Source organism: Camelus dromedarius, chromosome 20 (genome assembly GCF_036321535.1).
Source record: "Camelus dromedarius isolate mCamDro1 chromosome 20, mCamDro1.pat, whole genome shotgun sequence".
Classification (NCBI taxonomy): Eukaryota; Metazoa; Chordata; class Mammalia; order Artiodactyla; family Camelidae; genus Camelus; species Camelus dromedarius.
In genome coordinates this window covers 28098628-28123547 of record NC_087455.1, presented here as the reverse complement: position 1 = coordinate 28123547, position 24920 = coordinate 28098628, and the positions used below count along the sequence as shown (strand labels likewise).

At 34.7% G+C, this 24920-nt stretch overlaps 1 protein-coding gene across 1 annotated transcript in view; it reads left to right on the top strand.

Annotated features, from left to right (window-relative positions):
• Positions 1–24717, top strand: part of DCAF13 (DDB1 and CUL4 associated factor 13) — a 29575-nt gene extending 4858 nt beyond the window's left edge. The window contains exons 2-11 of the mRNA XM_010981867.3: positions 454–653; positions 1257–1364; positions 6907–6996; positions 8616–8771; positions 12145–12222; positions 14169–14251; positions 18136–18300; positions 21742–21877; positions 23031–23194; positions 24044–24717. Of these exons, the coding sequence (XP_010980169.3) occupies positions 454–653; positions 1257–1364; positions 6907–6996; positions 8616–8771; positions 12145–12222; positions 14169–14251; positions 18136–18300; positions 21742–21877; positions 23031–23194; positions 24044–24131 (1268 nt within the window). The 3' untranslated portion in view covers positions 24132–24717. The remainder of the gene's footprint in view (positions 1–453; positions 654–1256; positions 1365–6906; positions 6997–8615; positions 8772–12144; positions 12223–14168; positions 14252–18135; positions 18301–21741; positions 21878–23030; positions 23195–24043) is intronic.
• Positions 24718–24920: the final 203 nt, after the last annotated feature.

Genomic DNA, 24920 nt, shown 5'->3' with positions numbered 1-24920 from the left:
AGCAGTACAATAATTAGCACTGAAGATTAATAGCGTTCTCTGCCCAATAAGGAGCTTAGAGTTCAATAGGGCAAATATTTATCATGCACTTGTTTTGTGCCAGGCCCTGTGCTGGACATAAAGAGTACAATGAAGAACATGGGGGAAGCCCTGCCCACGAAAGCTTACAGCTCAGTTGAAGAGTGTAGTAGGACATAAAAAAAAGGAAAAGTTGTGTGTGTGTGTATAGTGCTTAATTATTTTGCAGGATGTATGCATTCCATGACTTTCTGATAATTTTGGAAAGGTTTCTGGGCAAAGGGCCTTCAGCTTGTGTGTTCTTCACAGTGCTAGACGTAGACCAGTGTCCCTAATCAAGGCCTACTGAGTAACAAATTGAATGATTAGCTGAGGAAGACCATAGGAGATATTAAGTGTGAATTATTTTATTAAGAGGAGTCATTCTTATTTCAGTTCCAAGGAACTATGATCCTACCTTACACCCTTTTGAGGTCCCACGAGAATACGTGAGAGCTTTAAATGCTACCAAACTGGAACGGGTATTTGCAAAACCATTCCTTGCTTCCCTGGATGGTCACCGAGATGGAGTCAATTGCTTGGCAAAGCATCCGAAGAGCCTGGCTACTGTTCTTTCTGGGGCGTGTGATGGAGAGGCAAGTGTCACTCTAAACATTGATATTTTAAACTAAAAATAGTTAAATATTACAAATGTTCTTCCTTTAGTTTTGAGTTACTGTGGGTTTTAATTGGTTTGATTTCATTTTTCTATGTGCTGTTTTCTTTTAATTTCAAGACTAAATTCTATCTGAATTGGAAACTTCAGTAGTTCTTATCCAAACCTAAGATATTAAAAATGTAATAGCTTAAGGCTCAATTTGACAGTGAGTAACAAGGCACATTTACAATAAAGATAATTTATGAGTTTTTCCCCACAGAGTATGTTATTAATGATTTACTACTTAATTTACTTCTTAAAATTTTTTAAAAATTACTTATTTCCCACTCTGACAAAGAAAGCTTTGAAACACTTTAAACTAGAATCAATAGTATTTAATAGTTTGAAGTTTCTGCTTGTTGATACATGTATCCATATGCATTGCACTATTTTAATTTAGAGGATTTTATTTTTAGCCGTCCAGTGGAATGATTTGTAGCCTTTTCAGTGTTGAATTTATTTTTCGTGGAATGTAATACTCCTGTGCCTGAACATTTTCTGTTTATAGTTCACCGAAATTTCCTGATATGCTTCATCATAGGTTAGAATTTGGAACTTGACTAAACGAAAATGTATTCGTACGATACAAGCGCATGAAGGTTTTGTACGAGGAATATGCACTCGCTTTTGTGGGACTTCCTTTTTTACTGTAAGTATGATACGATTGAGTCATTAACTCTTTTCAACATGTATAAGGCCAATCCAGTTGAATATTTTCTGAGTTGATTTATTTGGTCCAAGGCCATTTGGTGTTTCACAATGCAGATGAACTTATTAAAGCCTATGAAAGTACTAGTTTTCTTTACGTAATCCAACCTTTCCCGTACTTTGTAATTTCTTTATACATAATTACTTAACGTATTATTGCACTAACTGAGAAGTGGCATTAAAACAAGATGAGGCTAGAAAGGTAGTTTGGTTTAATCTGGAGGATTTTCAGTGCTAGGAATGAGTAATTTGTAATTCGTTTGTTGTTAATAGTAAATCATTGAAGGATTTGTGGGTATATGTGTGGTAAAATATGCATAACATAAAATTTACCATTCTCACCATTTTTAAGTGTACATTTTAGTGGCATTAAGTACATTCACATCAGTGTGCAGCCATCACCGCTGTGCATCTCCAGAGCTTTTTCATCTTCCCAAACTGAAACTACTCTTCTCTCATCCCTATACCCCTGCCCCCACCCACTGGTAATCACTGTCCTGCTTCTGTCTCTGTGTTTGACTATTTTAGGTACCTCATATAAGTGGGATCATAATATTTGCCCTTTTGTGTCTGGTTTATTTCACTTAGCATTATATTCTCAAGGCTCAACCATGTTGTAGCATGTGTCAGAATTTCCTTTTTAAGGTTGAATAACATTCTACTGTATGTATATACAACATTTTATTGATCTATTCATCCATCAGTGGACGTTTGGGTTGTTTCTACCTTTTGGCTTTTGTGACTAAAGCTACTATGAACATTGGTGAACAGAAATATCTGTTCAAGTTCATCGAAAGTTTTTTAATAGGGGATTGACAGAACCTAAGCTGTGCTTTGAGATGATAAATTTGACAGCACTAAGTGATCAGTTTGGAGGCTGTTAATAATCTGTATAAGCAATAAGAAGAGTCAGTGCTGAGGACTGAAAACAGCTGAAAGTAGTTGTTAGGCTAAGAAACATTTTAGAGATTTGACAGGCTTGGCAGCTGAGGAGTACCTGGGAAGATGGCGGTTTCTATTACAGAAATCGGGAAGTCAGGATTATCAGCAGGTTTAGCAGAGGGAGAGTGGGAATGGGAAGGATACAGTGTGATGAGCTGGACTGCCAACGGAGTGTTCAAGTGTAGATGCCTACCAGACCTTTACAGATGCAGATCTGGAGCTCACAAGGGAAGGCAGAGCTAAACTTGGCATCATCAGTACAGAAGTAATGATTGAAGCCGGTGTGGCATCGTGGGGGTGGAGGGGAGGAGAGAATGTAGAAATATACAGATGTCAGGAAACAGCCTTGGGAAATGCCCATCTATCAAGTGGGAAACTCAGGGAGCAGCTAGAGAATTAGAATAGCCTGTGAATGAGCTTAATGACCCAGGAGGAAAGGATAGGTGGTTGTATGAACAAAGGATGATGAAAATGAAGACAGCAAAATATTCTAGGAATGCAGACCTGTGAAAAATGGGAAGTTAAAGTCCTTTAATTCTCTTTCAGTTCTAACACTGTTAGCGGTTTGGTGTATATCTTTTCAAATGTTTTAACCTATATATACAACATTTGTGTACACATGCACACTAACCAACCATGTAAATCTTCCTTATTCTTTATTCAGTGGTTTTTTTTTTTTTTTTTTTTTAAGAACAAATTGAGTAGCATGCTGGGTGCAAAAGCCAGATTGCAAGGGAATAATAAAGGGAAGAGATGACTTCTGGGAAATCTGATAGCTGCCTTTAAATATTTGAAAGGTTGTCCTGTGAAAGAGAAAATGGACTTACTTGTTGTTCCATATTGATACATGAGGAGTAGGTGTTAATGTTAAAAGATTTGGTTTCGATGCAGAGAAAAACTTAACTTGCTGTCAAAAGCCAAGAGAGACTACTTTGTGAGGTATTCCATTGTTTTTTGCTAGAGGGGTGCAGACAAGCTTCATGACCCTGTATGCTGTGTATTGTAGAAGAAAGTGGGTGGGAAGTTGGAGCAGACTGCATCTAAACTTCTTCCAGCTGGTTATTCTTCTGATTATATTGATTAGTTAAGTATCCTAGCCAGAGGATTAACTGTTTTGGGTCTTTTTTTTTTTTTAATGCTGAAATGAATAAAGGCTGAAAATGTTTCAAATTTACTATTCATTTCTCCCTTCAGATATTTTTAAGTAATGCTTGCTTGGTTAGAGATGAGACACTTGTGGAAACTACTTGGCATAATTTCAGCACTTAATGTTTCAAAAAATGTTTAATATACAACGTTGCAAAAGATAAAACTTTTATTACATAGATTTCATAGTATCTGCAGTAACCCAATTTGTGGTACTGGCAGCTCCTTCTCCACCTTACTCAGCCTAGGGATGAGATGTCCTAGCCAGGCTCATATTCTAGTTTGGCTCCTCTTTTCTACAAAACTGTAAAATTTCTCAAAATTGATGGTCTGCTAAGGGTTGCATTCAATAGACTGTTTAGAGTAGCTTAGTCATTTACTGAACTTCCTAAGTTTAGTCTTGAGCTTGAAGACATAGTTTATCAGAAGCTTGATTGAAATAAACAGCCTTCAGGGAAGTCATGTTCAATGACAGTTCATCTTGTCTTCCATAAATGCTGAAATATTGCATTGGGTCAAGTCAGATCAGCTGAGACTTCAGTACCTAGATCACATCTTCCTGGCTCCCAGTAGAATTGATTTTCCAGAATTGAGGTTTGGTATGATGCCAGTAGCTAAGATTCAGAGTTGTTAATAAGATATAGCCCTATTAAAGTACTTTCTATTATAAGGATATTGTTAATAAATGTTCCATTTATTAGTATCCTCCACAAAAGAAATTCTTGTCTGACTGTAGCACCTAAACTTCTCTCCCAATCCCTTACCTATTCTGATATCATGAGTATTGTGAATTATTTTGCAGGAAGGGTATCCCCTTTTTAAATTTGCTGTAAGAAAGAAGCTAAATTCACACTCATCCCATGGATGAATATATATCCTTGTTACTATTTTTATTTTAAAAGTAGGTGTATATTTGTATATAATACAGAGATGTAAAAACAGAAAATTAATGCACCCTGAAATTCTGCTTTCAATTAAAGCTAGCAGTTTGGTATATGTACAGTTGTTCAGCAACACTATATGATTATTTTATGTTTTTAACCCCAGACCAGGTTATATTATACATTTTGTTTTGCACCTTATTTTACCTAGTAAATCTTTTTCCTTCCAGCACTATATAAGTTTAAGGTGTACAGCATGGTGACTTGCCTTACATATATCATGATATAATTACCACAATAAGTTTAGTGAGCATCCATCATCTTGTATAGGTACAAAAGAAATAGAAAAAAAAATTTTTCCTTGCGATGAGAACTCTTAGGATTTACTTTTCTAACAACTTTCATGTGTAACATACAGCAATGTTAATTATATTTATCATGTACGTTATATCCCTAGTACTTATTCATCTTTGTACCTTTTTGCTGCCTTCACCCAGTTCTCCCTCCCCCAAACCCCTGCTTCTGGTAACCACAAATTTGAACTCTTTTTCTATGAGTTTGTTTTTGAGCTATAATTGACCTACAGCACCATGTTAATTCCTGTTGCACAGCATAGTGACTCCATATTTCTATGCATTTCAAAATAGCCACCACAATAAATCTAGTTAAGACATGTCACCATACAAAGATATTACATAATTATTGACTGTATTCCCCACAGTGTACATTTCATACCCATGACTCATTTATTTTGCAGCTGGAGGTTTGTACCTCTTAATCTCCCTCACCTATTTCTCATTCCCTCACCCACTCTCCTCTCTGGCAACCACATGTTTCTTCTCTGTATCTATAACTCTTTGTTTTTTTAATATCTGTTCATTTGTTTTTTTTTGTTTTTTTTTTTAGATTCTACATATAGGTGAAATCATACAGTATTTGTCTTTCTCTGTCTGAATTTTTCACTTAACATAATACCCCTTAGGTCCATCCATGTTGTTACAAATGGCAAGATTTCATTCTTTTTTGTGGCTGAGTAATAATTCCATTGTGTATATATACCACATTTTTAAGAAATCCATTCATCTATTGATGGGCACTTAGGCTGCTTCCATATCTTGGCTATTGTAAATAATGCTTCAGTGGACATAGGGGTGCATATATCTTTTCTAATTAGTGTTTCGTTTTCTTCAAATACCCAGAAATGGAATTGCTGAATCATATGGTAGTTGTATTTTGAATTTTTCGAGGACTCTCCATACTGTTTTCCATAGCAGCTGCACTGGGTTTACATTCCCACCAATGAATGGTGCATGAGGGTTCTCCTTTCTCCACATCTTCACCAGCACTTGTTATTTGTTGACTTTTTTGATCATATCCATTCTGACAGATGTGAGGTGATAATCCTATTGTAGTTTTGATTTGCATTTCCCTGATGATTAGTGGTGTTGAACATCTTTTCATGTGCCTGATGGCCATCTGTGTGTCATCTTTGAAAAAATAATCTCTTCAGATCCTCTGCCCATTTTTAATTGGGTTGTTTGGTTTTTTGATGTTCAGTTATATGAGTTCTTTGTGTTTTTGAGATACTAATCCCTTATCCGATACATTGTTTGCAGATATCTTCTCCCATTCAGTAGGTGGCCTTTTCATTTTGTTGATAGTTTTTTTTGCTATGCAAAAGTTTTTTTGTTTTTTGTAGTCTCAGTTGTTTCCCTTGCCTGAGGAGACATATCCAAAAACGTATTACTAAAACCTATGTATACCCAATATCTTGAACGTATCTGCCACATACCCAGGTTGTTGCCTTGCCTTGATTTGGGCTAAGGTGTCAGCAGTTTTGCCCACCATTGCTTTCACCACCTGTGTAACTGTCAGCTCAGTGAAAAGGCAAACAATGCCTTTACTAACATTATGAAAATAATTTTAACCTTGTGGACTCCTGAAAAATTCTCAGGATCCTTCAGAGGTCTGCAGTTTCACAGTTTGAAAACCCCTGACTTTATTGTTTCTGGAGTTTTGTATCATGCAAAGAAGGGCTTTATCCATGCAAAGATTATAAAAATACCTTCTCTCTAGTGTTTTTTTTGTTTCATTTTTTACATTTAAAATTATCTGGAATTTTGTTTTTATGTCAGGTGTCGGATTGGTTCATAGTTTTTGAATGACCAGTGTGATACCACAGTACCATTTTTGTAATTCATTTTTCTCCCTACTTTGAAATGCCATCTTTATTATTGCATGCATTTTTGCCATATTTATGACCTAACGTTTTTCCTACCCTTATTCTTCTTTCACTGTACTCATACTTTATTTTTAATTTTATTTACTTATGTATTTGTCATAAATCTTTAGTATAATAAGGTGGGATATAAATACATCACTGAATTCGGTTCTGGAAGAAAATGGTATGTGTTATTTTTTAAACTGCAGATAATTTATAATTTGATGTATGTGTTGGCAAGTTTACAGTTTATAACTGTTGTTCATTATCATCTTCATCATAAATATTTCTAGGTTGGTGATGACAAAACTGTGAAGCAGTGGAAAATGGATGGACCAGGGTATGGAGAAGAGGATGAGCCATTGCATACAATATTAGGAAAGGTACAAAAATAAATTGACCCATGTTTTTCCTATTAAAATTCTTCTCTTTTACTTAAAAGTATTTTATAATTTTAATTTCCAAAAGAAAGATATAAATAAGAAATCATAGACTTTAGGTTGCAATAATTGACCTATTTTAAGCAGTATTTAATACAACTAAGGTCCTCTACAGCTAAAGAATTTGAACAGTTCTTCAGTGTTCATTGTAGTAGGGTTTGATTTCTGTTTTTTGCTAGAGGATGCAATGAAAATTTCCTATAGGCCAGGGGAGGAAATCCATAAGGTAAAAGGTCAGAAAAAAAAAGGCATCAGCTTCTATTTGATTTATATCATTATAGATCTTACACAAAGGTCAGAATTTCTTACTTGAAAGAATTGTTTAGGAAATGAAAAAATAGATGCTTTTTTGTATAAGTATTATTTACATTTCTTATAACATCATTCTACAAATCAGATGGTATGGTTATGTTGTAGCTTAAGTGATAGCTTAATAATTCAGATCACTAGGCCTACCCATGTTTTATAATGCTTACGTTTTGATACTAAGTGAAATTGTAAAATTAGAATTAACCTTTAAATATATGCATTTTTAAAATCACTTTGTCATTTTGGTATTATGGTTAGTGTATATATAGGTTCTGTTTTTCAGGTTTCAGGAACTTCTAAATGTTCTTTTTTTTAAATGGGGTCCAGCCCATGATTGGGGCCTTGCTGAGTTCTATTGAGTTGACCTAAATGCTCTTAGAGGGACATGGGGAGTGGGATATGAGTATGAGATGGAAATAATTTACAGATGGTAAAAAACTAGTAAGTCCTAAAGCAAAATTGGTTTCATTCTTACAAAATGTCTTTTCTGTAGGAGTTCCAAAGATTTTTGAAATATTTATACCATCTCTGTGGTATTGGGGATTAATTCTTACTGTGGAGAAGTTTGTAGGACTTGCCTTCATGAATAGAAAGTAATTCAAAACCTACAGGTGCTGATAAGAGTTCTTAGAAGCTTTGAAGTATTGGCTAAATGGTTACCTTTAATTTGCTTTGCAAGTGTTTTCTACCATATAGCACAGAGGCAGGCTTTAATCTGACCCTGAAGAGATCAGTCACATAGTTTAAGTGAGTAATATCAAACTTACGGGGTTTTATTGTTTTTAATAATATTAGCATCCACGCTTGCCAATTTTATTTCCTCCTCTAAATTTTAATCCAGTTGTTAGTATCCATGTTTCTGTCCTGGGATCAGTACTTCATGTGTTAAATGTGGAACTAAGTGTTTTTAGAAACTACCTTTGTATTTGATTAGTTGGTTCCAAGATCCTTCAGTTCCCAGTGATGATTTTTTTTTCCAATGATGATTTAAAAATTACTTCATTGATATGTATTCATACTTAATTAAATAGATCTCATGTTAACATTTTTCTTTATCCCCAGAATGTGTGATAAGAAATGTCACTACTTACGGTAGTTTTCTTCTTTAAGGGCTTCAAAGAAATTTCTTTGTGAGCAGGAATTTTCTTAAACAAATGAGTGTAGGGAAATATATTTTAAATATTTTTCTGTAGATGTGAAGTATTAATGAAAAGACTCATCTAATAGCTTTAATAACCTCTTTGCTTTTAAAGACAGTATATACAGGAATTGATCATCACTGGAAGGAACCTGTTTTTGCCACATGTGGACAGCAAGTAGACATTTGGGATGAACAAAGAACTAATCCTATATGTTCAATGACCTGGGGATTTGACAGTATAAGCAGTGTTAAATTTAACCCAATCGAGGTAAAGTTCCTTTTCGAAATATGTTCTGTTTATTGTTTCCTTGTGATCTAATCATTTCATCTCTATTTAGGAAACTTTAAATGTGTGATACAAGAATTTTCTTAATTTTTATTGTGTTCTGGCATTTGGTCAATTCTCCAGATTATACCTGAATTCTGATACCTTCTTTGATCAGAACTTGACACGATTGCCTGCAGTTGACTCCCTGACAGCAGTGTAAGCACTTTAGAGGAGGGTGTGTGCATGTGCTCGTGGGGTTAGAATCCAAGCACATACTGTCTGTGAAACTTCAGTTTCACTTGTGCCTTCAGCACTCATTTTCCACAGATTACATCTTTGCATCTTGAGGAAAATGGTAATTTTTCTTAACTTTCTAGGAGGTCTGAAGGAATGTTGACCATTGTTTTCACTAATTATTTGTAAGTGACAGGGCACCAGTACTTCATAATGATGTGCACGGTTATTACTGTACTACATGATAATTAGTTACAGTTACATTTTTCTTTGCTCCGAAGTCTGACTTGTGATTCCTAGTTCCTTCCAGGTCTAAAGGAAGAGTTGGAGATTAGCCTACTTGTTGTTTATTCAGGTCTGACTTTGGGAAAGGAGGCTTCCCTGAAAGCTAAGTTAGCCCTTGGACACCAGAGCGTTCCTCAACTTTTTCTGAATACATAACAGTTGAACTCACTGTCCAGAAGACTGGGTAGAGATGCCCTTTCCTGCAGAAAGAGAAGGAAATCACTGCATGTATATGCTGATTTTAGAAATTATCAGGGGATTATTTTGTTAGTGGGTATCAGAGAAAACTCTGATGTGCAAGGTTTACACTCTCAGAGACCCTGACTGATAAAAGAAGGGGAAAAACGTTAAGTCAGAGTAGTAGGCCATAAGACTGTTTGTATAATGTGTTAGAATGTGAAGTGCTGTAGTGGGAGGTGAACTTGGCCTTGAGGTCAGAGGATACTCTTCCTGCCCCAGCATACACCCATATACACAGTTCTGGGAGGGGCTATAGGTCTAGAGCAGGAGTAGGCAAACTAGTCTGTGAACCCACTGCCTGTTTTGGTTAAAAAAAAAAAAAAAAAAAAAAATTTAAGCTTTACTGGAATACAGCCTCTTGCTTATACATTGTTTGTAACTGTGTTTGCACTGCAGAAACCGTATGGCCCACGGAGTTTAAAATACATCCTCTCTGGCTCTTTACAGGAAAAGTTAGTGATCGCTGGTTCAGAGTATCCGTCCCTACTACGTCTTCCCCAGGCCCTCCTCTGTCTCCCTTTCCTGGAGTCCCCTTGGTGGTAGAAGTGAGACATGGCACGAAGGGGCAAGCCACCTTTGCTGAGCCAGGCCAGGGTGACGCTGGGCAGCAGCAGTCTACAAACACAAGCGATGTGTGGGAACATTTTGTGTCCTACTTGCTGTGGAGCTAAGCTGGGACTGTATTTTCTGCCAGTGTGCCTTTGTGTGACCTTATACAAGTCACAATGTTTCTCTTACGTGTTTCTTTATTTTTAAGATGAGATTAATTATATCTTCCAGTGCACTTCATAGGTTTGTTGTAAGTGTAAAATGTGCTAAATATGTGAATACTTTTAAAAGGTGCTACCCAAATTTAAGGTGGTGGTGTTATTACTGTTTTAAAAAAAATGAAGGAGCAGACATATTGATTCCTGTTTCTCTAAAGGGTAAACAGGATCTTTTACTTGTCTGTTCTGGTGAACACCTGTGTTAGAGGAGCTGACGGCCAATCCTAAAATCATAATAAATTATTAGTGATGACCTAGCAACCATGTTTTTTAGGTTTGCCTGCGTAAAAACTCTTGTTTGTTCAGCTGTATGTGTATGTGTGTGTGTTTTATTAACCTTATGAATTGGCTTAGTGGTAAAAGCAAATGGTGTGCATGTCTTTTATCCTATTTTATACTTAATGGAAAGGGTATGTTGCTGAGAACAAATGAAGTGTATTTGTCTCCTCTAATCATTAATAATTAATTTTCTGTTAAAATATTGAAGCCTAGAATTCTGATAAAGCCAAAAGTTTATGCTGAGCATTGGTACGTTTTACAGTAAAAAAGTCAATTTTCCGTCTAGATAGAATTTTTTGCTTTGTTCAAATTAAAGCCTTTACTTTCAGAAATAGAACCTGGTCAGACCTTGAAGTGACATAATGAGAAACCAAGGAGAGTTGAGAGGAGTCACTAACTAAAGGGGAAGTCTCAGGGAGGAAGTGGCTTAAAGGGGGGGGGGGGTTGGAGAGGACTGAGAAGAGATCATGATGGTAGCATTGGCCTTATGCGTTTTATTTGAACTATATACGCTCATGTGGTAGGAGTTAGCAGACCATACAGCTGTTTAGTAAATAACTCTTCTTGTTCCTCCCGCACTTGCATTAGGAATAATAGTAGGCAGAAGCCAGGAGTTGTGAGTGTCAGGAGCCATGAGTGAGGAGGAAGGGCACTACAAGGGGTGGAATTTGTGGCTCTGCCGGTAGTTGAAGGGCTTATTTTCACTTAACGCCAAGGATTATGTAAGCACTTTGCACACTTGTAACTGACTAACAAATAAATATTTGAAATATCTTGAAACAGTTAGACAAAGGGCAGGCCTGGTTTATACAGAGAGTTAATAAACATAAGGAAATGTTTAACTGCTTAATAAAGCAATAATTTATACAGTTGGCCCTCCATATCTGCAGGTTTTACATCTGTGGATACAGAGGATCAACAGTAAGGGACTTGAGCATCCATGATTCTGGTATTCATGGGTGGTCTTGGAACCAATCCCCAACAGAAACCAGAAGATGACTATACATAGGAAATATTGGCATACAAATAATAACTTTTAAATGACACTACCCAGTGCTGCCTGGTTGCAGTAAAATTGATATATTTCCACATTGCAATGTATATTGGTACAACTTTTTGGGAAACAATTAGCCCTAAATGTCAAATGCCATAAAATTTTCATACTTTTTGATTCAGTAATGCCACTACTAAAATTGTATACTTAGAAAAAGAAGAGCTGAATGTACGAAAATGTTCATTGAAGTGTTATTTAGAATACTGAAGAGTAAGAAACAGATCTAAGTTGAAGAATGGACAAGTAAAGTACATTCTATTGTAAAATAGAGTACAGAATTATCTGTACACTATCATGGGCATCTAAAATACATTCATGAGGATTTAACAATGAAAATACTTGCTGTAGGTTACTGAGATTATGAGGGAGTCATTGTACCCTCTTAAAATGGACTTGTTATAACTTTGCATCTTAAATACAAACATTAAAGCTAAATAAATCATTTGTTCAGTGAATGGACATGGTTTGCTGCCAAGCCTGGCTTTTAACTGTTGATTGTTACACTTATTTTTAGACATTTCTCTTGGGAAGTTGTGCTTCTGACAGGAATATAGTACTGTATGATATGAGGCAGGCTACTCCTCTGAAAAAGGTGAGTTTCAAAATGTCTTCTGCTTTACCAAAATGTCAATGCATTCCCCTTAAATGGAGTGACTGAAATTATAGAGCAAATGTTTTTTCAGAAGTAAAAAGAAAATCTTTTTAATAGAGATGTTTTTAGAACCCAAAATGGTCATAATGGCATTCTCAATTCCCTGTTGCTTTTTAGAGATCCTTAAATTTCCACAAAGTACTGTTTCCTAGTCTTCTTTGTGTCTTCCATAACGCCAGCAAATTTTTGGCATCTAGTTCGTACTTACTGAATTGGAAATTCTTAAAGTATTGCATCAAAAAAAAAAAGTATTGCATCCTGTTTTATCAGACCTCGTGATTATCATATGACACAGACAGTATTTTATTCCAGAAAGTTTTGCAACTAGTTCACATAACCACCTTTGTTTAGTTACACACTGATGGGTACTGGTTTGACGTTTTATTTAGACAAGCTCTATCCTCTTCTAGGTGTCAGATTTCCCAATAGTTCTAAAGCAGTTATTCCAGGATTTAGATATCAAAGTGAAAACAACCTTATGCTGATTCTAAAGAGGGAGAGAAATATTGTTGGTAAAGAGAGGAGTGCTATCATAAGTAAAAGGATATAAACTTGATTTCAAGCGTTAGAATTGAGAGAACAAGAAAAGCTAGACATCATTTATGTACCATGGGTTTATTGTCATAGTCCACATGTCAAAGAAATGCTCTTAATAATTTTGTTGTTCCTAAATAATTTTAGAACATGTAATAAATTTAGAAATATTAGAAGTAGAGTATATTCATTGAAGTTTGAACTAAATAAATACGATAACCTTTCCAAAATACCACTCTAATCATTTCACTCATTCTTGTGATATATTGGGAGGATCCTACATGAACTTTGGTGTTATCCTTTAAGCAGGTGACTTAATCTGTGTTTCTCCTGTGAAATGATGATATTAATAACTACCCTGTAGCACAGTGGTGAGAATAAAACATGATACTGGAAGCATTGAGCAGAAGTACTGGTTTCATAAATGGTTTCTGCCCCCTTCAACCCTTCATTCTCAGTTGTTAATGACGCTTCATTACTGTAAGGTTGAAGAAAAGAACTGTAGCCTGGTTCTCAGGGGCCTCCAAAATCTGATCCAAAATTGTCTTCCATCTCTTCATTTGTTTCAGTCAGTAAGGGAACCTTTAAATAGGGTTTGTCACATGTGTCACCTTGATGGAGGCAGACATGCTATTTTCTATTACTTCTGTGTTCTAGCTGCTAGGCTATCGATGTTTCTTCATCTTTTCTCTCCTAAATGTAGTAGAGCTCAGACGGGGGTTGTACTCCTCTACCAAGTATAGTTTTAGCAGTGGGGGGTGGGGCATTTTAGAGACTGCTTCTAGCATGAAAGAGCAGGCCCCGAGAGGCTGAACATCCTGCAGTGGATAATCACACACAACAGATTACTCTGCCCAAAACGTTCCTGTTGAGAGACACTGTAGTATATGTGCTGCCGAGGTGAGCACGAGAGACACTACAATGCACTTGTCCTTCACAGGTCAGCTCAAATGATGCTTATCTTTTGAAACCTTTTTTCTCCACTTTAATCCTAAGTTCACCATTAATGTTGCCCCTGATTTGGTATTTAATCATTTACTGCTTCGTTGTTTATATTTTAACTTTTCTTGTGTATGTCTCATTTTCCTGACTAAACTTTTTGAGGTCAAGGGCCCATTTATTAAACGTTTTTATGTTTTTCAATATTTACCACTTTGCCTATGTATTCAGGAAACAATTATTGATTTTATTTCCCTATTATACTGAGTCAAGTACTGTGCACATAATAGGTGTTTACTAAAATATTTGCTTAAATCAGTGAAAAAAGAAGGAAAGAAAATGAGTTGGGAATTTATTCATTTTAGAGGGAAATAATTTCATAGTGATGGGTTAGTATATGCTTCCTTTCTCAGGTCATCTTAGATATGAGAACAAATACAATTTGCTGGAACCCTATGGAAGCTTTCATTTTTACTGCAGCAAATGAAGATTACAAGTAAGTTTCCCTTTGGTTAAAACTTACTTATTTCTATCAGAAATGACTCAATTGTTTAAGTCTTATTATTGAAATACGTTTTCGTAGGTAGTATTCCTTCCTATACATCAGAAAATTGTTTTGCTGAAAAAGAATGTTTCCCAAATTGGAGAAGTGCTTCTTAAAAAGTTTTCTCAGTTTTCAAAATGATATAGACCAGGGACAGTAAACTGTGATCTGTGGATCAAATCCTGTCTGCTGCTTGTTTTTGTAAAGTTATATTGGAATATAACCACATTTATTTATTGACTGTGGCTGCATTTGTGCTATAATGTTGAGTTGAATGGTTGCAACAGAGACCATATGACTCACAAAGCCAAAAATGTGTATTATTTGGCCCTTTACGGAAAAAGTTGACTGATCTCTGACGTAGACCATATAAATAATGACTGAATCATACGAATTTTAATAGAACTAAAAATATCTGTCTATAAAATGTGTAACTCTTCAGATAGTTGATAACTCAGTGTGGTTATGTTAGCAGCTACCAGTATTACTTCAGTGAGATGAAAGTTAAAGTATAGTTTCAATCTTTACCTTAATGTTTGTAGATACAGGATTCTGTGACTCCATGTAAAGGTGACTGAGCAGCCTTATGTTCTTGACCTAGATGGAATTTTATGATTTCTTATATATTGCCTTAAAACTTGTTGAAGCATTTCACATTAGCTCACTTATCTTCTCAGTGTTCCTATAGGATGGAAAGGACATGTAATCACCTTTTTACAGATGAGGCTATTAATGTAGGGAGTTTAATCTCCTAATGAGGAAAGGGATCTTATTCATCTTTTTTTTTTTTATCCAAACCATTTATTATAGTGCTATACATGTGATGGATTTTTTTTTTCATTTTTTAAAATTTTTACTCAAACTGCAAGTGGTTGTTAAAATGGGAAATGAAAAGAGAGAAATAGTCAAATGTAAATTATACTTTGAGTGTTTACCTGAGCAACATGTGATGGATTTTTAACATGTGTTTTTTGGAGAAGGTGGAAGTTTATCATTGGATTGAATTTTAGATCTTCTGTATTTAAGTTCTGTGTTCTTTCCACTATTGTTACTTATGAAAGCATAAATTAGCTCAGAAATAGGATTCATTACATGATGCTGTACTGGTACCAATAAAAACATCTGTTATGACTTTTCTGCACTAAAAAGTTCAGTTGGACTCTCATTAACTAAGAATAGTAAACCGCATTAATTGAAGCCCTTTTAGCCTTTATTGATATTTGAAATTAACTGACCGTGTCCCAGTTAATAGGCAATAAAAAATGTCCTGCTGACTAACCTTATTAAGGTTTCTAAAGTTTGTTCCAGTTAGCTGTTTTGGCTAGATATCCTTTTTCAGAGTATCTTCGGCATTTCTCATTTTTTGCCTTAGGAGGAATCATACATGACACCTGAAACAAAAAGCACATCCCTTTAAGAAGTGACTGTTAGAGAACCATAATTGCTCTCACTTGAAATTGATCTTGCTCTAATGTTCTTTTTCTTTATTTTATTTCTTCTCTTGCCCTTTAAATAATCTAATCATTCTGCTTTAGAAACCCAAGTTCAAGTCTACACCTAACCAGTAACTGCTATAGACACTGGACAAGTCATGTAAACTAGGTCTATACCATGGTTTCATCATTGATAAGACAACAGGATTGGAATAGACTATTCCTGAAGTATCCTATGACTTGAACTTTGTTTACATAAACATCTTGCATCCAAATGGGTTGATTAAGCTCTTAACCTTTTTCTCACGTAGAAATTTAAACAGTTTACTAAAAATCCCACAAAATTTGCTAAAACAAACCAAAGAAACAAACCTAGTTGAGAACCACTGCTCTAGATAGAGAATATAAAGCAGTTGTCAACTCAGTAATTTAACCGCAAGGATCAGTGTGACCTTAACTGGCAATCCTGTGTAATGTTGGAAGATTTTTCTGTTTTTAAATCATATCTTTTGAAACATTCAATTTTTAATTTTTTAATCTTATTACTTTTGGGGGGTTTGTGGTTTTTTGTGGGAGAGGGAGGTAATTAGGTTTATTTTTTAATTTATTTTAATGGAGGTACTGGGGATTGAACCCAAGTCTCCATGCGTGCTAAGCACACACTGTACTACTGAGCTATACCCTCCCCCTGTTGGAAGATTTTAAAAAGAGAACAGTGACTTGTCTATTGATAAGAATTTCATGGTGTTTGGGAATTTTTATCATTAACATCAATGACTTTTCATTGTAATGGTATTAAAAAAAAATACTCTTTTTGAAGTGTTAGGTTTTTAAAAAATTTTTATTTTGAAATAATTTTAGGCTTACTGAAACGTTACAAAAATAGTACCTGTCAAGCCAGTTTCCCCTCATGTTAATGTTTTACATAACCATAGTTCAATTAGGAAAACCAGGAGATTAATATTGATACAATACCATCAACTAAACTACAGACTTTATCCCATCATAGTCTTACCACTAATGTCCTTTTACTGTTCTAGGAGCCAACACAGGAACCCACATTGCATTTCATTGTCACGTTTCCTTGGTCTGCTCAATTTATGACTGTTCCTCAATCTTCCTTTGTTTTTCATGACCTTAGTACTTTTGAGAAGGACTTGGCAGTTATTTTGGAGACTGCCCTTAATTTGAGATTAACTGGTGTTCTCTCATTATTAGATTGAGATTTTTGGCAAGAATACCACAAAATTGATGTGCCTTTCTTGGTGCATCAGATCAGGGGTGCATGATATCAACATGTCTTATTACTGGTGATATTAACCTTCATCCCTTAGTTAAAGTGGTGTCTGCCAGTTTTCTTCACTATAAAGTTACTATTTTTTCCTTTTGTAATTAATACATATCTTTGGCAAGATACTTAGAAATTATATGGGTATCCTCTTTCTCCTCAAACTTTTACTCACAAATCTTAGCATCAAGAAGTATTTTGATGTTAGGGATTTGGCCACAGTAATGCTGTAGTACTACTGTCCATTGTCCGTGTTGGTTCATTTGGAGCACTATTCTTTTAGCTGTCCGTTAAGAGTTTTTAAACCTTGAAAACCATAGTCATTGTTTTTACCAGTGGTGCACAAAGTTAGTTTTTTAACTTAGGTATACCCTTTGAAAAGCCATGCTCACTCATGTATCACTGATAGGAATATAAATTAATGCAACTTTGTTGGACATGATTTGTCAAGTCAAAAGCCTTGAAAATGCTCATGCCTTTGGATTTAATAAATCTACTTGTAGAAATCTGTTCATATTTAATTAAATCTGTCCCATTTGATTAAAGATTAAATGTCAAAATTAAAATATTGGAATTTTATTTAAGAATTACTTACAATAATAAAATACTGGAAGCTTTTTATTAATAAAGAAATTGATTTAAACAAACTAAATTATTTTAATTCATATTTGCATATGAAACCATTAAAATATTTTCAAAGATTATTTAATGGATTAAAATGCTCATATGCTACATGGAATACCAGAATACAGTTTTATACAGTACTATTTTTATTGAAAGTACATAATTAAATAGCATAGTGAAAAGATTAGAAATAATTACACTGTGTTAACTGATTTTCTCTAGGTAAGTTTTGTACTCTGTACTTTTTTGAAGTTTGCACATTTTCTACAATGAGATTTATGTTTATAAGGATGAAAGTGTGTACGTGTAATCTTAAGGAATAAATAAACTCTTGATATTTTTCACTGTCCCTTACCTGCTGTGTGAAGAACTGAGCTGTTTACTTAGATGTGCCTTATTTAGCTAACAGTCTTATTTTCACTAATATCTCTTAGTGCTCCATATCCTTCTTTGTAGAAATTTGTTTCAAATAATTAAAAATCCTCTTACAGCCTCTATACTTTTGACATGCGTGCACTGGACACTCCTGTAATGGTCCACATGGATCACGTATCTGCGGTGCTTGATGTGGATTACTCCCCCACTGGGAAAGAGTTTGTGTCTGCTAGTTTTGATAAATCTATTCGAATCTTTCCTGTGGACAAAAGTAGAAGCAGGTATGTCACTACCAGTAAACATTTCTTTTTGTTTCATTTTTTTTTCCTCATCTTGGTCATCATTTATCTTTTTTGAAAAGTTGTTTGATTGTGTGTATATGATGGGGCTCATACCCAGGTATTGTGACTTAGGGCACCAACTTCCTCTGCTTCATCTGTGGGTGAAACGTCAGCCTACTGGGCAGTTTCTTCATTGAATAGGATGTTATCTTTATGCTAGCAAATAATTGTCATCATCACTGTGTATGTGATTAAAAAGGTGCTTGAATTTGAATCAAAGCCATAATGACTTGAGTGTGCTAGTGACTTTGATTTTCATTCCATCATCTCTGTTGTAGAATTCCTGGGTTTGGTTCCTATATGGCTGTGGCAACTAACTTGATACTCTCCAGACTGTCAGGAATGGTTTGGTGGGATTGTTCAGTCAGGCCCAAGACAAGGCTCATAGTTTCCATTCTTCTCACCTCTCTGGAAAATATTAAGAATGAATAGGATGTGGCCCTTCTTCATTTCTTGGCACTGGCACCTCCAAAGGTAGTAAGTAGGACAGTTTTTTTCTAACATGATGCATAAGCAGACATAAAGAATGGGAAAAAAACAAAGAGTGAAAGGAATGGGTTTAGGCACCTGTGATCCCAAGGGCCCAGCAGCTAAGTTCAAGCTGCATTATTCAAAAGCCAATGTGGGCAATTAAATGCAAGTCTAGTTAAAAACTCAAACTGTTCCAAAATTTGTATGAAGTGAAAAGTTCTTATACCCCGTTTCCAGGGAATTGTCCCTTGATGTCATTTGGAGATTTTGTAATCACAGTCTTAATATGTGTTACTTCCTTTTGGGTTTAGATATAAATGATATTCCCTGACCTTTGCCTTCATCTGCATGAAAGCTGCTTCTAGTTTGTTTCTGTGGTCTGCTCTGGTTTCCTATCTTTACAAACATCAAGTAACACAGGCAGTGCTTTGAATGATCTGTATTATAAAATATTTCCTTTGAAAGACCTTGAAGTATTTAAAGTGTATTTTTAAAGTAAATTTTGAGTAGGTTTTCAAAAACTAGAGTTAAGTCAGTATTTGAAAGTATGCTTCTGTTGGGATTTCATTCAATATTTACTTAGCAAACAAGTAAATCAGTTGCATTCACATGGAACAATTCATTTATCTTGACTATGTATATGAAGAATTTTAAGTTTTTAAATGTATATGTCTCCAAATAGTATAGCTTATAATGAACTTTGTATATCTGTTATAAGTGCAAGCATACACATATCTAGAAGTTAAGAACTCTATGTAGTTTACCATTAAGGAGGATTCTAAGTTGATTAAATGACTAACCATTGGATTTGTCTGGTCTAATACATGAATAGGTTATTTTTAATGGTTACCAAAGCCTAATTAAGTACAAATGGCCAATAGGCACATGAAAAAATGATCAATATCACTAAATATCAGAGACATGCAAATCAAAACTATAATGAGGTATCATCTCACACCAGTCAGAATGGCCATCATTCAAAAGTGCACAAATGATAAATGCTGGAGAGGGTGTGAAGAAAAGGGAACCCTCCTGCACTGCTGGTGGGAATATAGTGCAGTGCAGCCATTATGGAAAACAGTATGGAGAGTCTTCAAAAAACTAAAAATAGACTTAGCATATGATCTAGCATTCCCACTTCTGGGCATATCCAGAGGGAACTCTGATTCAAAAAGATACACACACCCCAGTGTTCATAGCAGCACTATATACGATAGTCAAGACATGGAAGCAACCTAAATGTCCATCTACAGATGACTGGATAAAGAAGTTGTGGTATATTTATACAGTGGAATACTACTCAGCCATAAAAAAGAATAAAATGCCATTCACCGCAACATGAATGGACCTAGATATTGTCATTCTAAGTGAAGTAAGCCAGAAAGAGAAAAAGAAAAAAAAAAAAAACAAGAACACTATGAACTCATCTACAGAACAGAATAAGACTGACAGACATAGTAAACGATCTTTTGGTTACCAGGGAAAGAGGGTAGGGAGGGATAAATTTGAGTTTGAGATTTACTAATGTTAGCCACTATATATAAAAATAGATTTTAAAAAAGTTTCTTTTGTGTAGCACAGGGAAGTATGTTCAATATCTTGTAATAACCTTTAATGAAAAAGAATATGAAATTGAATGTATGTATATATATGCATGACTGGGACATTGAGCTGTACACCAGAAATTGACACATTGTAACTGACTGTTCTTCAATTTTAAAAAGAAAACCAAACCAAAAAATTACTTAATATTTAAATTCAGTTCACTTCTGTGTAAAAAAAAAAGGCATCTTAAATAGGTAGAGATTGTAAGAATTGAGTCTTGTAAAAAGTAGAGCACTGAGAGAAGAAAATGCAGTCTGTCTCATCTGCTTTTCTTTTTAACAGGATGTTCTTTCTAACCATCCTCCCTGTTTTAGAAATGTTTATTTTGGTTTATCTACATGTTCATTCAAGAGCTCAAAATGTATCTGTTAGAAAGGAAGAAACAGACTAGTGAGTGTACTTCTGAGATATTTTTATAGATGGGAATTATTTGATTTCATCATCATGTATGGGTTTTCTTTTACTGTGCAGAGTTTACTGAGCATGTTTCCATTCTCTCAAGTAGTCTGCATTTTGAATCACTTAATCCAGATATGGAAATTTTACTTCTCTAGAAATGCCATCTTTTTATTTTTTCTGACCTTGTCTTTTACTTACTTTTTATTGCTCTACTTAACACTTCCTAATATAGTATCTTCTGTGAATTCACTTAGCATGTTTCCCAGCCTTTCCAAATAGGTGAGATTTGACATCCCCATTTTTTAAATGATTCTTACCTCAACTCATCAGACACTTCTGTAGCCCTCCCTTTCTTTTTGCATATGTAAATCATCAACTCTCACTTCAGTTAAGGTTTTTAATTTGACCAAAACAGAAATCAGACATTAGGATCAACATATAAGGATGTACTCTTTGAATGCCATTGCATTTATTTTCCAGTAAAATGAAACTTAAAAAAAAAGTGTGGTTGACCTGAATTGATTTGGGAGTGGTGGGGGGAGAGACTTATTAAAAGCAACCTGTCTTATTATTATAAAATTACTCCAGCTTCAGTATAATCTTACTTGTATTATATACCTTCAGTTATCTTGTGAACTTTTCTGGACATCTAGTTTTGCTTAGTTTGTTTATACTTATTTTTCTTATTGGATTATAACTTCTCTGAGGGCAGAAATTTTTTTTTTAATTCCCCAGCACTTAGCATAGAACCTTGTTAGTTTGGTTCAAAAAAATACATTTAAATGAGTTTTAATTTCTCTTTGGTCTTTTAGGACTCAGAAGTGTTAACCTGATACTTAATAGGCAGTGGTTAAAGAAAATTGATACCAAAATCCTAAGAATTTTAACTTAACCCCTCTTCTATAGGGAAGTCTATCACACAAAGAGAATGCAACATGTTATCTGTGTAAAATGGACTTCTGACAGCAAGTACATTATGTGTGGATCTGATGAAATGAACATTCGTCTGTGGAAAGCTAATGCTTCAGAAAAATTGGGTGTGGTAAGGGATCCCATTTTCATTCATTGTCATAAAGCTAGTTTCTAATTTTATTCAGTATCATATTTAAAGAGAATTTACTTGAAGTGCTTTAGTTGTGATTAAAAAAAAAGCTAGCAACAAAACAGACAAGATTGTATTGAAATTTACTTTTTTCATGTCAAAGGCACCTTCAGAGGCCTTTGTTAATTCAGATGTTTGATCATATTCAAGCTTTCTTGTTTCTTTGTGTTTTTCTTTAGGTAGGGAGAGAAGATGTAGGGATTAGAAGCTTAGACCTTAGAACACCTGCTTCTTCTGTTAAAGGAATAGTAATCAGGCAAATCAAAGGCTGCAAGTCCCTGTGAGGTATTTTAATATCAAAGGCACAGTGAAACACTTAACTTTAAAAAGAATACATAGCTTCAGACTAAAAAAGTTTCAATGAAAATATAACAGATATTAATTGGCTAACTAACTCTGTGTTGTGAATTATGGATAATTTTTTTTGTTCTTAATGTTTTTCTAAATGTCTCATGATTCTGATAAGAAACATAGAGTGTTTATATTTGAAACAATTTTAAGTTTAAGAAGGAAGAGTTAAGTGTGGGTTGTATTCTGTTTAGCCCTAGTAGAAAAGTCAAGGTATGATAAGTGGTAATTACAGATAACTTTATTTTAGGTTTAATAATCAGTAAGTATTGCACTGTGCCTAGGTTTCAGTTCATCATTAAATGTTCCTCTAAATCAGACCATCCTTAACAATTATTAAACAAAGACTGTTTATTACGGCATCAAACACTTTTTCTTTTTGTTTCAGTAGTTATTTTTACAGGAAAAAAAATTCTGAGTGATTCATTTAGGTGCTTTTTCTCTATATTATTTATGCCTAGGGTAGGTCCACACTCAGTGGTCTACACAGCTCAACCCTCAGCACTGTTCTTTTTCACTTGGTGGCTCCCATCCACATTGTAGCCATGCAACCTAAAAGGAAATTCAGTGCTCACAGACCTGGTATCACTAACATAACCTTGTGAAGGGTACAGTTACACTAGCAATTTTGGTTGCATGTCATAAAAGTTTAGTATTGAGGGAGAAAACTTTGCTTCCTAACTTTGCTATCCTGAAGCAAGACAAAGAAAACACCATTCATTAAACTATCAAAATGCATTTTCAGCTTACATCACGAGAAAAAGCAGCCACAGATTATAACCAGAAGTTAAAGGAGAAATTTCAGCATCATCCTCATATAAAACGTATCTCTCGTCACCGACATCTACCAAAATCTATCTACAGCCAGATTCAGGAACAGCGCATCATGAAAGAAGCTCGACGACGAAAGTACGTTTTGGAGCATTTGACTCTCTCTCAGTACCTTTTTCTAACTTTCCCCTGGTGTCTCACCGAAAACAAACAGAAAACCTGCCTTTCAAGGGAATAGTTTATGTTGTACATTGGAGGTGTTTTTGAATACTTCTCTGGTCTTTTTTCTTTTTCCTGATAAAAGGGGAGCAATGGTCATCTCACATGGTGAGAATTTTCATTACCTGTTTTTGACAATATGTTAAAAGGGCAAACAATGAAAATAACTTACATTAAATAAGAAAATGTTTCTGCTCATACTGATAAACATTAAGTGGGTAATATTTTTTTAATGAGTTCTAATGTAGCTGGAATTAAGAGGTATTATCTTTTTTCCAAGTTAAAAACTGCAAAGAACACCTCTTCTCATATGCTTTATCATAACATTTGGAATGTACCATTTTGGCACTGGGGCAGAGCTTTCCGTAACCACCTCCGTTTCCCCTGTGGAATATTCTTCTCTTTGCAGTCCTTAAATTTATGTAAAGTATTATAGAAATTCTAAGAGTTTTGTTTTTTTTTTTTTAGTTAGACTATACAAATTATTATTATTTTGTTGTGTTTGGGTAGATGTTGGAGTTGAGCCACTTTTAAATATTTTAATATCTACAGCAGGTTTTTAAACCTAGTAAAGAATACTGATATGTAAATAAGCAATTTAAAAAGTTAACAAAAGTTGATTTCTAGCTACTTTTTACCTAACCTCATTGTGAAAAGTTTTTTCAGTAGGTGGTTTTCCAGTGGAAAAAAATGCTTTTGTGATTTTTCTGAGTTAAGATGATTTGTCATAAACTTGCTTACACTTAGTATATTTTGTTTTATTTCTAGGGAACTGAATCGTATCAAACATAGCAAGCCCGGGTCTGTCCAGATTGTGTCAGAGAAGAAGAAGCACATAGTGGCCGTTGTGAAATAAGATTTGGTGTTCTGCCGATGCCGGTGTATAATTATTTGTTCTGTTTTGGTTTGTGAACTCTACAAGGAAAAGGACAGCTCTAGTGTGACAAGTCTAGTTGTGTGCATAGAGCGTGATCGTTGCGCATTTTCGCTGTCCTGAACACTGTGGCCTGGTTGATAAGACTATCCAACATCTTATTCGTGATCTTCTTCCTTGCATCATTGGAGGATACAGTATTTACAAACCAACTTATTTTTTGCTGTTAGAAATTGCAGGTATACTTTGGCTTTGATCTGTTATTTTAGACGCTCTACATTTGAATTTACATTTAAGACCAAACCTCTCTTTTGTTACCTTTAATATTACTTTGGATAATTATTGCAGTGATTCTTCCTAGGATTCCATAAAACATGTAGAAGAATTATGTCAACTTTTTTGATTGAATTTACTTTCTGTGCTTTATATTTGGCTTTTTGAGACTTTAAAGATGACCAGCCTACATTTATATACTTTATAAAGAGTAATAATTATAACTTATGGTCAAGTCAAGATAATAAAACACCCTTTTTTTCAGCCTTGTGACTTTGATCCAGTTCTGCTAAATAAATTCTCTTTAATCTCACTAAATCATAAATAGGACATAAGGTGGGTTTTTGTTTTTGTTTTTGTTTTTAATCATCAGCTATATGTACAAAAAAAGGAATACATACATTTGTAGTAAAAAGTATTAAAAATGCACAGGGATGATAAAGATCAAAATCTGGAGAGCAGGAGGAGGATACACTCAGGGTGGGATACACGGGAGAT